Here is a 17,304-nt window from a genome sequence, read left to right as displayed (position 1 = left end):
ACGCACAGACGAAAACGACGGGAGAGAGCGGCCGTAGGAAAGAGCCGCAGAGAGTGCTTTTCGAGAAAGCGAAAAGAGGGCGAACTGGTGCGAATGAGGAGGAGGAGGAGCAACACGAGGGGGAGAGAGCGGAGGCGCGCGCGCGCTAACCGAAACACAGCGAGGGATAACGTTGTAACTGCAAGAGTGAGGTGATGCTGTTGAGATGTGTACGCGGCACGATGCGTAGATGAGGGTGGAGGGAGGTGTGGGAGGAAGGGCTGGAAAACAGGAACAAAGACTGAGAGAGAGACTCGCACGCATGCGTATTTGCATGTGTGGTGATGGTGGTGGTGAGGGAGGAGAGGTGGCACTGCAGCAAGGCGCGGCATGCAGAAATAGAAGGTTTACAGGCACGGTGAAAGAAAGGGCGGGGGAAGGGGCAGGGAGACGAGAGAAGGAGAGGGTGATGGCAAAGTGAGTGTGTGTGTGGGAAGGGCGGATAAGAGGGGAAGGTCTTGTTTGTCATCCGTGCGCACGGGAGCAATGCTTGCGACAGCAAAGCGGTGAGAGTCACCCAATTAGGCATCGAGACAAGTGAGGCACTCCTATCGCACTCCCTGTCGAAGTCCACGAACAACCGGGGGGAGTTTCACGACATCAGGGCAGACTTCCAACTCAACAAGGGGCGCCGTTCTGAGAGAGCGTTCCTGTGTTGTGTAACCAAACAATACTAGCTTCTTTCTTTGCATCAGGTCAAGTTTTTCCCTTGTCCGTGATCTCCTTGATGTGGACGAGATGGCAGACGGCAAAACAACATATATATGACGAAAACACACACACACACACACACACACAAGGGCAGGTGCTCGCAGAGGCCGCGAAGGCATGAACGCGCGACTCGACATACGTGGTAACCGTGACGAGCGCAACCGCATGAACAACAGAGAGATGTGTCAACAGGCGTTTTTTTTTGTAGCGTTCCCTTTCCCTTATCGGAAGGAGAGAGGGAGAGGGAGAGAGAGAGAGAGAACAAGAAGGTAAACATATCCGAAAAGCGATGGGCGGAAGGGAGGGAGGTGAAGTTGTAGAGGAGGAGGGGACATGGCCTTCCCCCCACACCTATACCTCCCTTCCTCCACCCCTCTCGAAAAAAAGGAAAGAGAGGAAGAGAGAGAGAGAGAGAGCCAGTCACATGAAAGACACACAAACAACAAACAAACAAGCGGAGAAGGGGAAGAATGGGTCGAAGGTGGAGAGAGCGAGGCGGCAGCAAGGGCAAACGAAAGGGAGAGGAGAGAGACAGACGCACGTGAGCCGGCCGCGATCTGTCGCATCAACTGACTACGAAGCCACAGATGTCTCGCACCACTCTCTCACACACATGCCCTTATCTCTGCTTCAGTTCCACGCCTCTCCTCCACGGTCCGGAGGTTCGATTGCTGTCGCCCTCTTTTTATGCTGACTGCGAGAGCGAGGTATAAGAGAACGGGCGCTATGCAGAGAGACAGAAATAGAGAGAGCGCTGTTATCGAGGGGGAGGGGGAAAGGGAGGGAAGATGCAACTCTAATGGCAAACCTCTCCAGCAAACAGAGTGGCTCCAAGGGTGCTCGAAGGGGTTCACCACTTGCGGCATCGAGCAGCGGTGGGCTCCCGTCAGCATTGCCACTCCGCCGACCCAGCCCCTTCTTTCCCTTCACCAACATATGGATAGTGTTGCTTCATTCTCTCTGCAGGCAAACACACACATCTACAGAGCGTCCGCAAAACGAGCGAGAGTACAACGGACAACAGCAGGCGAGACGACTAGGGGTTGGGGGTGGGGAAGCACCTCGGGGTTCGACGAGCGAAAAACAGACAGAGAGACAGGAGTACTCAGTGAGGGCGCAGTCGCATGACGCATGTACCAAAGTGCAATATATCTTTGGTTTTTTCTTCACGACACGTTGAACCACAAGCAGCTCAACAGTTATGCGCATACATATTCATAGCTCACCTGCCTCTGCTGCACCACGGCGACCTCCACAAACCGGGCCGACCAACACTGCTTGGAGTCGTTCAGCCCCCTGCAGTTCCACTGCATACAGCGCAGGCTAGGCACAGGATTAAGCCCAACACCACCGCAACGAAGCACAAGGAGAACAAAACGCAGCAGGCAGATGCGCATATTTGCCGGATCGTCGGCACAGCTCGGAGTGAGCCCGTCCAATCCTCATCATGGCCGCGAGTCTCTTTGGCACAGCGCCAGCCCAGACTTGTCTGCCGGCACCAGGCGTCCGCAGCCGTACCCGAGGGCAGGCGATGTGCAGGCTCATGGCGTTCCTACAGAGCGGGCACTCAACCCCGATACCACGCTCGGGTGGCCGGCATCATCAGGAGAAACGGAGAGCAGCTGCAAACACAGCTGCATGGGCAACATACCACGGAGTAGAAAAAACCACTTCAGCAGAAGCGTGCGCACATGCGCCCCGTGCATACATGACCAAGGAAACGCAGCCAGTAGAAGACGACACATCTGGCGGGCAGGCATGGCGGAGGTAAAGGCAGCGGTCAGCGTGTTCGGCGTCCCTCTGCAACCTCGACACCTAGGCCTGCTTGGACGGCTTGCGAGCGCGGATGTAGAAGGACGGCGTGAAGATGCCGAGCTGACCGCCCACCACCAGGCTTTCCGCAGCCTCCTCCAAAACCTCCGTCGCCTTGTACGTGCCCTTCGGAGCTAGGTGCACGAACTCCAGCACGCGACACATGATGTTGGTGAGGATGCGGCCAATCGGGGTAGAGCGCAGGCCCTGCAGGGACGAGTAGTCGCCAACCAGCGGCTGGTACCACGGGATGCTCTTGATGGGGCTGGACTCGAACTGACTGATGACATCTATGGCTTCCTCCACCACGAAACCGGCCTCCTTCATGTACTCGATCACCTGCTTGCACGTCTCCATCTCCGGCAGGCCGTCGCCCAGCTCAATGCGGTGCTTGATCGTGCGATGGTACTCGTCATTGGGGTTGTACTTGTCGGTCATGCACCACTCGTACAGGACGAAGCAGGTGCCGGGCTTGATGACACGGAAGACCTCGCTATAGCACTTGACCTTGTCCTTTGCGTGGCATGTGGCCTCGATGGCGTAGGCGCCGTCGAAGGTGTTGTCGGCTAAGCTCATGTTGCAGAAGTCGGTCTTGACGTAGTCGATTTTGCAGCTCATACCGGCGAGTGCGTCATGACGGCGAGCGCGGCTGATTTGGTAATCGTTGTTGTTGACGCCGGTGACGTTACAGCGCGTGAGGCGAACTATGTTGCGCGCCGGACCGCCGACGCCGCAGCCCACGTCGACGATATGGTCGCCCTCCATGAAGCCGCCGCGGGCGGCCAGGAAGTACTCGTGGCGCGCGAGGGACTCGAAGAAGGTCTCGCCGGCGTAGCGCGGCGCGAAATGAAAGTTCTGGCCCCAGCCGTACTCGTAGAAGTCCGTCACCAGGTCGTAGTACTCGTTGACCATCGTCGTGGTGGCGGCCTTGCGCTCCTCGAGGGTTGCCTTCTCGAAGCGGTTGCGGAAGCGGTCGGCGGCGGCGTTGACATCCCCGTTTATCTCATCCTTGTTGCGGCGACGAAGCAGGTTCATCGGCGCGGTCTCACGGCCACCGGCAGACATGTTGTTCCGGCGTGTAGGTGTGGGGGTAAGGAGGAAAAAAAAACAAGCGTGGAGGTAGTGCGCGGAGCTTAGCGAGAACCTAGAGATCTTCAGGACTGCGGAGGTTACCACCAACTTTGCGTATGGATGTAGGAGGCTGAAGCGAAGGATCGGGGGTGAGGGGGGGGGAGAGGCAGTGTACGGGAGCAAAGGTAATGACGATGCGAAGAAGGGAACTTTGAAGTCGAAGCGGAAAGTAAAACGGAAAAGAGGCAGCCGCAGGCAGGCAAACAGAGGAAGGAAGAGAGCCGGCGAATTCGAGAGTGCCCGTGCGAGCGTGTTTGGTGTGTGTGCACACAGGAGCGGATCGACATATCGATGATGTTGTCAGTACGTACGCCACAGCACATCAGGATAACAGCAACCCAGCCATGGCAGCAGCACACCGAGTGCAGGTTTAGAAACGGGGAAAAGAGGGAGAACAGCACATGCGCACACGCCGAAGCGACACAAAGAGCGTGCGACCGACAAAGCAGAGCAAAAGGGAGAGGGTCGAGGAGGTGTTGTAGTGGCCGTGGTGACGGATGCGTACTCAAAGGGTGGGCGACGGGAGTATGTCTGTGACATGGAAATGAAGCGGCGCTTCGTTGGAGCGGAGCGACTGGTTCACCCTTCCAGTTGGAGAGGAGGAAGGGGGTGGGTGGTGGTGCGGGGACGGAGACTTTCGGTGTAACTCTACCGAAGTACCACTTCGCTCAGATTCGGTGAAACCACTGTCATCCGAGTGCTGCACTGGGGCAGCGCACCCCCACCAAGTTGTTCCTACGAGGTGCAATATATATATATATATATGTATATGTATATGTATGTATATGATGCATCTGTCTCTGATCACGACAAGGGATGGTCGCCGATCAAGCGATGTGGACCGCGGTGACCCTGTAACCGAGCGTATTGCGCTACACCAGTGAAAGAGCAACGATTAAAAACGAGCACGAAGAATGCCTCATCATTGCATTCGTTTTTGAAGAAGGAAAGAGAGGATGCCCATGGGTGTGCACCGTGTGTGTGTGTTTCTGTGTCTCTTGAAGCAGCAGCAACGCTTTGCCGGATTTCCCTTGCTCTTTCTCGTCTCCAACCCACAAACGCAGGCAAACAGGGCACTGCGATTCTATGGGCACCATCCCTACTCAAAGCCTGTTGCACGCACTCTACGAAGAGGAGGAGAGAGGGGGTGGGCGGGTGGGTGGGTCGGGGGTTTGCAGCCGTCGGACGAGCATTTCGGTCCTTTCCGCCAATCGACGTTTTTTGCCCGCTGTCCCTGCCATGCGGGCTGAATTGTCTATGAGCCAGGTTCGCTCTCCATCTTTGCGAAGAACTGATCGATGCTGGCGGCGGCCTTTTCGATGCCCTCCGCGGGCACCTCAAAGCAGGTGTCAACGTGCAAGAAAGGCATACCACGAACATCTTGTGCCACCGCCGTCCAGATCACGCGCGGCGTTAGGGACTGCTGGGCATCACCTGCTTCCGCCGTGCTGGTGTTCCCAGCGCGGCCGCTGCTGGCATGGGAGTCCGTCGGCTCGACGGCCCGCTCAATTACTGTTGCGCGCACGACAGATGGTTTCTGGTCGAAGAAGGGTGGTATGACGGCGACAGTCCGGCCAATGTGGATGTCGTCGTTGGAGAGGGCGACGAGGCCGGCGTGCTGTCGCGCCTCCTCACGCGAGATATCACGCCACCGCTCGACCACGTAGCCACCTTTCCAGTCACGAGCGACGGTGGACGACATAGCGGGCGCAGACGCTGTTGCGGCTGGGACGCAGGGGCGACGGCCTGCAGGGGCATGGGACGATTCAGCAGTGGGAGCAGTCGGGGACGGGGGTCGCAGACGCTTGCGCGTCTCTGTTTCCGTGCCTTCTACCGCGGTTGCAGTGGCTGCACTGTCGCTGCTGCTAATTACACTGCCGTTTCCGCCGGTGCTGTCGTCACTCAAGCGTTGCGGCTGCAGCTGCGGCAGTGGGGCGCTCAGATACAGGAAGGCACCGGGGTGCTTGGTGCGGGCTGGGCTCAGCAGGTCCCACCGCACACGTATGTCATCTCGACGGCTGCCCTCCTTCCCCTTCACCCAGTGCTGCGCCACGGCCGGCCACTGCAGCACAAAGCGATCGTTCTGCTGCCGTATCTCTTCGTGACAGTTGCGGTAGTAGTCCGTCATGCCGCCACGCACCTTCATCATCTGCGGCACATCGAAGGCGATGCTGCGGAAGCGCAGCGTGTGGAGGCCACGTGCGATGAGCTGAAGAGTGAAGTCGTAATCCTCGCGCACGGCGAAGCGGTACCAGAGCATACTGTGATCGAGGTAGCCGACCAGCGCGTCCTCGGGGCGCCTCACGTGCGGCACTCCAGGGGGGAAGTAGCGCATCTGCGGCGGGTTGTGCAGCAGCGCGTAGTTGAAAAGACAGGCAATGTTATTGTAGGAGTTGACCGACAGCGTGTCCGGAGCCGTGTCGAGGGCGAAGCGGTTGTACTCGAGCGAGAAGCATGCGGTTGTGTAGTAGAGGCTGTAGTTCTGCAGCGTCGGAAGCCGGCCTTTCCCTCCAGAGATGATGTTGTTCTGTAGGGCATCCTCCTTGCACGTGAACACGAAATTTTGCTGTTGCTGCTGGTTTGACAGGACATACGGCGACGCGGCTGCGCTGCCGCTGCTGGGGGTCGGCGGTGTCTGAAAGCACGAGGGCGGAACTGACGGCGGTGGTGGCGAGGCCACGTCGGCGTTGTGCCGCAGTTGCCGAAGCCGCACCTCCACCTCTCTCATCATTGTCCGCGTACTAATGCGCTCGTTTTTGGTGCTGGAGCCGTGCGACTGGTAAAAGCCGTAGATATCGTCATCCAGGACCCAGTAGAAGCCGAAGAGGCCGTGCAGAAGGCGAGGCGTGCCGCGAGTCGCGGCCGCAGCGGAGGACGCCGTCGACGAACGTGGCGCAGACGAGGACGACAACGCTGGTGCCAAAGTTTGTCCAGTTGGGGCGCTCAACGCTCCCACCGACGCCGACACGCCGCCATCTTTGGTGCCCGCGGCGCTGCCAGTGCTTGCCGTTACCATGTTCGTGGTGGTGCTCGCCCGCCGTACGTCCAGATAGGACTCGGTCTCTGACTTCCACTCAAGGGCACTGTAGACGTCTGGCTCCAGCGCGGCCATCCGCAGCGCCGCCGGTGTCAGAGTGTTGTGCTCTCCCGGGCCACACAGGCGCAGCTCCTCCACGTTCCCTGACCGATCTACGCCGCAGGCCACCATCAGCCTTGGCACGAGAACCTGTAGGATGTAGTTGCGCACATAGGAGACCCCACGATTGGTCTCCGGTAGCACTTCGATCACGAAGAGCGCGCGCACCTCGTCCACGTTGCGCAGCACAAAGGCCGCAGAGGGGCGCCGCGCACCCCCGCTGGCTGCTGATGGCGTTGTTGGACTGATCGACACAGGCGGTGAGACATTCTTCGACTCGACAGCGCCGTGGTGGTTGCCGGCTGCAGCAGACGTTGGCTCGAACACATAGCCATGATGAAACGCAGCTGAAAGCCGCAGCGCCAACGCGCGCAAGGCATCTGCCGATAGGCCGGGCGTGGTGGGCGACGACGGCGAACCAGCGACGCTAGTGCTGCCGCAGCAGCAGGCGCACGGAAACGCCCAGAGGTCTGCCGGAGTGGTGCTCGACGACTCGACGACCCCTGCCCCCGTCTTGGTCGCCCCTTCAATGCCATCATCTACGCTCGCGGCAAACGTCATACCGGCGAAGCCGAAGTATTGTCCAACGAGGCGGTCCAGCATGGCTCTGTACCCCTCGGCCTCCTCCCGCTCGACGACAAGCACAAACGGGACGAGATCGCGGACGAGCACCGCCATAGTGCTGCGGTCCAGGTCTGAACGACCTTTGGAGGGGATGAAGATGGGGCAGTGCGGGTATACACCGTGGTCAAATTTGATGGGCGTCTCCGGACTCTGCGGAGAGTGCGACGGCTGGGCGGCATGCTGATAATGATGGCGGCCACTTTGATTACCGCTGCTGTTCGTCGAGGGTGTGCTTTCAAAGGAGTCGGCTTCGTCCACGTCAATGGTCGCCCATGGCGCCTCGCCGGCGTTCACTCCCGGTGCTGGTGTGGGAGCTGCAGAGGACGTCGAGGCCGCTGTTTTGATGTTGAGGGAGAACATTGCACCACAACACAAACAGACGAACGAAAAATGCGCCCCCTTCCCTTTAGGACATTCAACCGGAGGGCTGCTTGCTAGGGAGAGCAGCCGCACCTGCTTGCCCCGTGTAAGTGTGAGTGAGTGTATATGTCCTGCTTCGATTTTGTGCACTGTCTATCGACTGCGGGCGGCGCAGAGCTGTGGCTGTGTTTGCTTGAGCACTTCGCCGTGGTGGTTTGAAGCCACTCGCTTGGGAATCCGCCCCACCTTTTACTCGATTACGTGAGGGCACTGTGCACGCAGCGCGATAAGACCAGAGCAGCAGCAACAAGAAAGGGGGTCTATGGCGGCTCGCGAAGCCGTGCGTGTGTGTGGCTCTGCGCCTGTGTGCGGTGAGTTACAAGCACCTCACCGTGCTCACTTCCTTTGGGTTCTCTACGGGGTAAGACTTAAAGATCAGGAGAGGCGGCGGGTGACCTGGTGGAAAGCAGCGCGGCTAGAGACAATTCCGTGCAGACAACACCGTTCTCAACGGTCGGGGGCGAGGCGAGCGTGTGCAGCTGCGCAGAGACAATGACGCTGCTTACGGCCGCCTTGCTCTCCTTAACGCGTGAACTCTTCGTCTCGAGCACTGAGTCGCACACACGGGTGAAAAGAGAAGCAGGCGCACATCCGAAGAGGTGAAGGACAGAGAAGAAACGAAAAAGACAGCAGAGACAGGTGCACAAGGGGCGCCGAGGAGAGTGGAAGCCATGTGAGCGAGGCACGGGACGCATCGCCGACAAGGGTGACATACATGTATAGATACGTCTTGGTGACGTGGAAACCCACCGTATGGAGCTCGCAGAGCGTGCGTGCAACTGATGCCCCTCACAGTACGATGGCATACCTTCACCAGCTATAATGGGCTTTCGTGCGGGTGTGCATGGGATACATTGCTTGCAAGCTTCTCCCCTCGAACCCCATCAGCGAGACGGAATATGCACATGACGGAGGCGTGACAGGATGAGCGAGAGTCAACAGCAGCAACACGAAAGGAAGGAAAAGAGGAGCTGTGTGTGTGTGGAGGGGGGGGGCAAAGGCATCCGGCAAGTCGTTAGAGGTAGATGGGAGTTGAGCAGATGCGTGAGCAGCACGTGCTCCTCGTTGCTCTCCATAGGTCGTCTCCGCTCCCCGCCTCCAACACGGCCTTGAGGTCAGCCATCAGCACACCAACAAGGACGGAGTAGAGCATGCACATACGCCTCCACACCCGCAAAACGATTACGCAAAGGCAGAAACACGTGAAGAGGGCATACCACAAGCCCGAAGTTGCTCACATACCATCTGGTGGGCGTATTGTTCTCCCTCGAAAACATGGGCCGCGCTGAAGAAGGGGGCGGGAATGAGAATGTGGAGGGCGCGCAGAGCGTGGTTTGAGGAGGGGGCTAGTAAATCGAACATTGCTCGCGCGAGCATCCATGCACAGATGCTCTCATAGTGGGCAGCTGGTGCACCGAATCAGTGTCAGGCAACAGTTTGTGCCTCTCCATCTCTCCTCTTTCAACAACTCTACACACACACAAAAGAAAAGAAAACGAAAGAGCGGAAAAGTGAACGAGAAGCAGTCTACAAACGTGAATTTGCATGCGCGAGTGTGTGTGTGTGTCTGCAGCGGACCTTGCTGGTGACAAAGGCCCGTAAAAGCGGGGACATGTTGATACTCGAAAGGCAACGCCGCTTACACACACACATACACACACACACACACACACACACACACACACAGAAAAGAGAAATGAGTGGAGAGGCGGACACAATACAGAGGCCCCAACAGAAGCCTCCCCCAAAACGCAAGCACAGATGGAGCAGCAACTTCGCGAAGAAAAAAAAACACCAAGCAAGAGAAAGAGATTGAGATACGGTGCAGCGAGCCGCAGTGCTCCTTCTGCTCAATTTGCCCAGCCCTTTCTATGATTTTTAGTCCTCTGCACATCAAGCCAAAGATGCAGCTGCTGCCGTCTCCTCCGCCTTCAAGTTCTCTGCACGAGGAGGGACTGGCATGTAGACGTCCTTCGTACGCACCAGCGTCTTCATGTCGGCGTGCTGCTGCTTCAACCCGAGCTGCCCAATCTGGTAGAAGCTACTCGTCATGACAACATTGTTGTAAAGGTGACGGTAGCCACAGTGACTCCAAGACACCTCCTATGCCGTCAGCGGTCGCACCTTTACCTCATTTTCTGCCTTCCGGCTCGCTGCCGCGGCGGCGGTAACAGTAGCACTGTGTAGCGGGTTCACATGGATGGCATTGCTGCCACGCCTTCGCGGCGCACGCGCTGACGCGGACGGCAGGTCCCCGAGGTGCTGCCGGAGCTCTGCCGCCAACAACGGGCTTGCGTTCCTCTGGAGTGAGCTACTTTCACATATCGGATCGACTTCGAGACGGCACTTGCCGGGGTGCGCGTGTGATTGGTGATACCTCAACGGTGCGACGGACAGGGGACTCGCTACCGGTGCAAAGACGCCGTCGTCTTCCCCGCTGTGGTTCATGGTGTTAACGTGTGGGAGCTGAGAATGAGAGAGGCGAACCTTCCGGGAACACCAATGAGCAGGCTCCCCTTCCCCCCAAAAAAGCTAGAGAAGCTCGCACGTCTTGTGAGAGCGTGGCTACCTCTTGTCGCAATGGGCACAAGGAGAGGGAAAGGGGTGTGAGAGGGAAAGAGTCGTGCTAGTTTCACTTGCACGGGAGATACAGTGGCGATTCCAGCAACGGATCCTTTCGTACATCCCTGCTATGCTCCTGCACATGAACTCATGACCTCACAGAGAGAGGATAATTACTAACCGTGCTGGTGCTCTTCCCCTTTTATCCACGCTTACGGGGATGGGGAAGAGGATGACGCGGGTGCTTCAAGAGGCGCATGCGGCATGAAGCATGTCTATCCCCTCAACACATGAACGACACTCTCATTCCCTCGATGATGTTTTCGCCCCTCTGCTGCTCTTTCAGTTTGGTGTGAGGCTGGGCAGGGTGTCGTTGCTGTCTGCACCCAACAACAATGACCCACCGTCATCGCACAGACAAACGCTGTAGGCATGGCAGCTTCCATTTTGTGCTTGACCCCCCCCCCCCCCACTCGTGGAGAGGACACTCAGTCTCCGTCGCCGCCAGTTATAGTGTCAGATGACACATGTGAAATGTGCACGGCTAGGACACTCGGTACACGGCGTAGCCCTTGAGCGGCTTCAGTCGCAGGGACATGATGTCCGCCTTCGCGTAATGGTGCGCTCGCCCCCGATCCACTTTTCTAGCATCGTCGGCGTTGGTCGTCGTTGCACCGCTGCGCTGAGTGATCCCGGTGAAGCAAGGCGCGACGGCAGGGGAGGATGGTAACAGTTCACTGTGGCGGTGCGCCTCCTCTGCTGGTGCACCACCGCCCGCTGTGAGCACGCGACATATGGATAGATTCCTCACTGGTTTGATGCGCAGTCGGTAGATGTCCTCCTTCGAGTACTCCGGCTCACGGAGCCGCTTTTGCCCCCTTGACGTATCGCTGATATCCATCCTCGCGCCAGTGCGCTGGTTGTCTGTAGCGGGGCACAGCTCTCGGTCGGTGGACGATTTCAGGTCGCACTGCGGCAGCAGTGATGACGCCTCCGGATGCAGTGGCGTCGTTACGCGAACCATGGCGAGGCAACCCACCGGCTTGATTATCAGGGTGAGCACACATTTTTTCGTAAGCTCGTATTGCCAGTGAGGCTCGTTAGAGAGCGCAGCGTGGGTGTCTTGTGAAGCGAGGGCACCTCGATTTTGAGCTGCCGGGGTGCTCTGCATCGATGCTGTCGTAGAGGAAGAGTCGAAAGAGCTCAGCGCCGTGGGTGACAATGGGAGAGCGGGGACGGTGGCCATAACATCGCCTTCGGTGCTTGCGCTTAAGCGCTCAAGCGCTGCTGCGGCGATTGAACGAGGTTTGCGTCGCCTCGGTTCCCTGGTCGACCGCACGTGTACTAGCGGCAATGCTGCATCGATGCGGCTACCATCAGGGGTGGCGGCTCGCCTGACACACTTCAGCGGCGACTGTCCGCCACCGCTTCCAGTTTTTTCCGCTAGTATCGCGGACATACGCCATCGCGGTTGCCCCCGCCGCGGATGAGGTGGGGTGCGTGTGCGGGATGGCGAAGTAGTGTAACGAGGGAAACAAAGAGAGGACGCGACGCCCCAAAGGCACGAAATGCTGAAGCAGAGCTCGCTCCTCGCTTGTCGCTGCTGCGTTTTATGGACGCCAGCAGCGCGGCCGAGGCGAAAGCCGTCGCAAGCGATAAAGTGAAGAGAGAAGAAAGGGGGTGGGGGTGGAGGGAATGCGAGCAGCGCCGCATTCAGACAGAGCCTCTCATTCGTACACATCTAAGGCACGGACGTGGTGTGGCGTGCGATGGCTGTAGCGCATAGCCGAAATGCCCACACTCGGTGCGCACGTGCGGCTGCATGTGAACGTTGATCATCTCCAATGATGTCTGCATTGGATGTGCGTGTCGGGTGCGCTTGACTGGTGTGCCCGACTACCCCACAGCAAAACACTCGTCCGCCGTCCTGTGATGAGAGTACGAAGAAGAAAACAGACACCAGAGGAACACCGATGCACCTCACATATGTCATAGCTGATGGCATGAGTGCTTGCATGCTTGTCTCCGTGTTCGAGCAACGACGCCCATGCCGATGGAGCTTGAAATCGCTCGCGAGAGAGCATCAGCGATGGTGAGCGCCGCACTGTGGGGGGGGGGCATGGACGAGTTCGAGGCGCAGAGGGGCGAAAGACATGTCCGGAGAACCAGCAGCGTGAGGAAAGAATAGAGATGATGATGCACATGAGAGAAAAGGGAAGAAGCAAAGCACACAAAAAAAGATTTCGTGCGCTGATGCGTGTGCACGTGCATCACCATCTCCTCTCGCGCAACGCAGGGAAATCCTCACACGCATACGCACTGCGAGCCTGCACTGACACCAAGAGAGACGGAGGAAGGCATGGAAGCAGGAAAACATTGAGGTGGCGTTCTTCCCTTGTTGGCAAGTGAAGACAACGACCAACGGCACACACAATCAACGCAACACATCTAACCACGAGCAGAGCACAACACGATAGACGGAGGAGACCAAACTGTAAAGGGCAACACGGCAGGGACTCTTTTTCCGTCCAAGGTACTCATTTCGCTTCCATGCAGCATGAGTTAAGCCACACGCTACCCCCGAGGCCTGCCATGCTGTCTTCTGATCGGACGATGCGCCTCATCCAACACGGAGAAGGGCGGAGCCTGCGACTCAGTGGTGTGGAGTTGCAGCATTTTGTGAGGCGGGCAGGCTGCGCGGTCAAGTGCACAGCAGCCCACACAGCTCCTCCACCCTGTGTCTTCGCCCCTACAGCAGCACTGCAGACACAGCCACGACACCCAGGGTCGCTACACGGCTGGCATGGAGTGGCGCCGGTGGCGGCTTGTCCGCGACAGATGAGGCACACCAACGAGCCAGCCTCTGAATGGCGTGCAAACAAGCAGTCTCTGCCCAGCGTAGCGGGCCGTGCGGTAGCCGAGTAGCGCAGACCAGTATGTGTGTGTGTGTGTGTGTGTGTGTGTGTGTGTATGGTGGTGCGTGCAGAACAGCGGCCACTCGCCCATCTGTTCCTCCCGCAGCCACTCGGCCAGGCCCGCAGCGCCGTCGCCACGCAAGACGCACAAGCGTTGCGGGCAGAAGAGCTTGGCCCTGCGCGTCTTGACTGCCGCCCAAAAGCACAACGCTACCTCGTAGAGCGCAATGTGCAGGTCACTCCGGGGCTCCGGCCGCAGTATCTCGTCCCAACGGCTGGCGGGCCCAGCCTCCGCAGAGCACCAGGGATGTTTGGAGCATAGGTGTGTTTGGCACGACACGACACGGCCACGCGGTGGACGGACAGGGGCGCCGTGTGCGGGGGCCCATCGGAAGATCGGTTGTGCCTGCGAAGCTGCGCACGCGTTGCCACGCGTCAAATCCTCTGTGGAGGTCGACCCGTGTGCTCTGCGAGCTGCAGGGCGTTTATCCCACGGCGTGGGCGGCTTCCGTGAGTCTGCCGAGAGCGGGGCCCTTGAGGCGATGGATGCACGCCTCCGACACCTGCGCCCCCTCCCTCAGCGGCATGACGATCGCGTCATCCGCAGTCAGCATCTCCATGTGCGCAGAGCGCCCGCCTTTCCACAAGCCTTCGATGCTCACGGGGTGCGATCGGTGGCCGACGTGATCGCTGTCGAGCTCCGCAAACGCGAGGCCGCGCGAGGCTTGGCCATACATGAGAAGCTCATCGCAACGCAACAGAGACGGACCCTCCCCTGCGCCCTGAAGAACACCTTCGCAAACAGAATGTCTCCGTCTGACACACTTCCTATCGCGTGAGAGAGGGATGGGGTGGCGCGGGACCAGTGGAATCCGGTGTGGTGGAGTTGTGAGTACCCAAAGGTCTCTGCGGGGGCCGGCGCACTCACCTGCTGGCGTAGGACAGCGAGGAAGAGAGGATCACAAGAGAGAGAGAGAGAGTTCGTTGTTGACACTTACTGCCCAAGACATGCGTGCACCGTTTAAGGGGCAGAGAATAGCCATCTGGGTGAAGACTCAGCGAACCACGGAAGAAAACAAAAACAAAACCAAATAAGGGGCATGCGATGCATGTGCATGGTTGATAGGCGCATCATCAAATGCATCTCGCGGCACCACCGACACGAGGACACCCGTTTTGGCGTTCTTGCATTTCGTTTTCCAGGGAACAAACGTTCGCGCGTTTTCTCGCCTTGTTTTGTGCCACGCACCCACTTGCTTCTTTGTTTTCCTTTTTTTTTTTCGCGGCGTTAACGTGCATGTGCGTCTACTTTTACGAATTACAGCTTTCCTTTTTCGTCCCTGTGTGCATGTGCTGGCACACTACCACTTTCCCGATGTGCTGTGCGCGAATGCGTACACATATATATGTGGATGCATAGAATGTTTAAAGTTACCATGTCAGAGAAAGAGAGCGAGGTTTCGCACGAGTACAGGAAAGGGATGGAGGGTAAAACGAGGGAAGAAAACAAAGGAAGTTTGTCATGGGCATCAGCGCACTGCTGAACAGCTGAAACGAGTCCGAAAAACGAAGAAAAATGTCCACCGGCTGGAATGCTTGTCTTTGGAAAACCGTTGCTCTCGCTCTCTGCCTTCTCCTTGTCATCCTCGTTGCCTCCGCACCGTCATCGAATCCCGGAGCGCTTCCTTCTTTGTTGTTCTCCACTCGACTCGCCACCGCTTCTTCACTCTCTGCCCTCCTCCCCCTCGCGATTCTGCTCGTGTGCGTCTCCACACGAGCAGAGCCCGGTGGAGACGAGGAAGCGTAAGCAGAGACAGGGACAGAGACAGAGAGCGCAGCAGAGTAGCGGGGCCAAGAACGCAGAAGGTGCAAGTCGAAATGCGGGGGGGGACAAAGTGCTAGTCGAAGACAACGGAAGCACACCTATCCATCAACAAGCGTGGAGCGAAGCCAAGCCAAGCCAAACGAAAAGGTCAGAGAAGGGTGAACAACGCGCCCCCTCCAAAAAACAAAACGAAAACAAAACAAAAGATAACAAGGCGGAGAAGAGATGCCACTTTCGTTCTCCTTGCTTGAAGTCCATGAGAACCAACCTCATCCTTCACCCACATTGGCTGCCGCGCTCTGTTCGCTTCTCCGTCTTCCTGTGCAGGCGGAACCAAACATTTCCACTTAAAAAGCGTGGCGAGCGACATTGAGCTCGAATGACACGTATATACAGACACCTTCTCCACCCGCCCCTGCCCTTGAGAAAAGGGTAGGCTTCGGAATCGCGATGCTGGGGCATGGCATCGGTTCTATCAACACAGACGCGGGGTGGGGGAGGGGTTGGAAACACTCAAGAAGTGAAACAACCAACAAAGAGGAAGAGGCTGATACTTCATGTGCACCCCATGGGAACCACCGTGCTGTCGGGGAAGTAGTCCCGCAGCTCTCCGCGCCGTCTTCCACTTCTGACTTTTCGGTTTTTACAAGTTTTTTTTTCTGTTTTTTGATTGCAACGCGAGTCCGTTTCTCTACCATACAGGTTGAGTCGAGCACCTCTCTACTCCCCCCGGCATGTCACAGGCCCCACATCACGTGGTGCGACGTAGCCGTAGACATGCGGTACAGCAATGCGCCGACCCGGCCATGCGGGAACCGCCCTTGCCTCAAACTTTAACCACCACTGCCTCGCAGGTCGCCTCACAGCCGCTCCCCATCATGCTACTCGTCACGTAACGCAAGCCCCTCAGAGCGGTTCAGGCTACCCACCACCAGTAGGCGGTGAGGAGCGGGTGAGATGCGTTTGATTCACGCGGATACCTTGCCTATCGTTTGGATAGTAGAGACGTGATGATGGCCGCAAGTCTCCGCCGCACAGAGCTAGCCCAGACCTGTTCGCCGATACCAAGAGCCCGCAGCCATATACCAGGGCAGTCTGCAGACTCTTGGCTCCCCCTTAAGGTGTCTACTGGACGGCGGTACCACTCAAAGCTGACCGGCATAATCTGGATCAAGAATGCGATTCGAAAAATGAACGAAAAAGTAACGAAGGGGCCACTCGCTTGCCATCTTGTCGTCGCCACGAGCATCTATGTACGTCTTACAGCCTGTAAATGATGCTTGTGAGAGACGACAGCGATGAAGATGGCCTTTTCGATGATTGCAGAAATTAGTCCCCGTCTGTTTCCATTGCGTTTCGCTTCTTCTTTTCTGTTGAAGTAACACGAAAATTCGAACTAAAACAACAAAGGTAAAGAACAGCGATTTACGCTTACCAGACGAAGAAATTAGTCCCATTCATCCATCCATCCGCACACACACACACACAGAGAAGGAGAGAGCGTGAAGCGTGTGTGTGTGTGTGTGTGGGTGGGAGATGTAGTCAAACCAAAACATGCGAGGCAAAAAATGCGAGTCGTATCGTGTGCTCCCTCCCCCCTCCTCTCCCTGACTCACTCGTCTTTCTCTCCCTGTCCACATCCCTATTTTACACGTGGTACCCGGCACACGTTCACGACTACGGAGATAAAACACGAAATACTTACCCCCCGATGCATGAGCAAGGACCGAATTCTTGTCTCATTTTCGCGCCGTTAGCACCTCCCCTCTTCCGCTGGAGACAGAATTTACAACAAAGGTGCCCCAGCGGGGAGAAGGGAGGGGAGGAGAGGGAGGGGGGGGGGCGACGGCATGCTTACGGACCTATGCTTGTGCCTGTGGGCAGGTGAGAGAGAGACATGCGTGCACGAGAGGTTAGAGGGAACAGGGCAGGGCCATTTTTATGAGGGGGAGGGGGGCGGTGGTGCTTCATGAGTAGCTCAGGAAGTGAAGACGGAGGTGGAAAGAGGATTCGAGCATGGGAGGAAGGGAAGGGAAGGGAACGAGTGAAGTGTCGGTGGGGGAGGGGGGGGGGCGGGGCGGAGGCTCTGAGGACAAAAATGCGACAGAAGAACATAAACAACAGCAACA

At 57.7% G+C, this 17,304-nt stretch overlaps 2 protein-coding genes across 2 annotated transcripts; both read right to left on the bottom strand.

Moving 5' to 3' along the window:
* Positions 1–2,565: 2,565 nt before the first annotated feature.
* LMJF_36_2380 (putative sterol 24-c-methyltransferase) lies at positions 2,566–3,627 on the bottom strand (the record flags this gene model as incomplete). The annotated part of the gene is made up of 1 exon (XM_001686763.1): positions 2,566–3,627. One exon carries the CDS (start codon positions 3,625–3,627, stop codon positions 2,566–2,568), a length of 1,062 nt encoding a protein of 353 aa, XP_001686815.1.
* A 1,321-nt stretch (positions 3,628–4,948) lies between these two features.
* Positions 4,949–7,813, bottom strand: LMJF_36_2370 (conserved hypothetical protein; the record flags this gene model as incomplete). Its single annotated transcript, XM_001686762.1, has 1 exon — positions 4,949–7,813. One exon carries the CDS (start codon positions 7,811–7,813, stop codon positions 4,949–4,951), a length of 2,865 nt encoding a protein of 954 aa, XP_001686814.1.
* Between the last annotated feature and the right edge of the window lie 9,491 nt (positions 7,814–17,304).

Source organism: Leishmania major, chromosome 36 (assembly GCF_000002725.2).
Source record: "Leishmania major strain Friedlin complete genome, chromosome 36".
NCBI lineage: Eukaryota > Euglenozoa > Kinetoplastea > Trypanosomatida > Trypanosomatidae > Leishmania > Leishmania major.
Note: the sequence above shows the minus strand (reverse complement) of the source record. Positions and strands in the feature narration are given on the sequence as shown.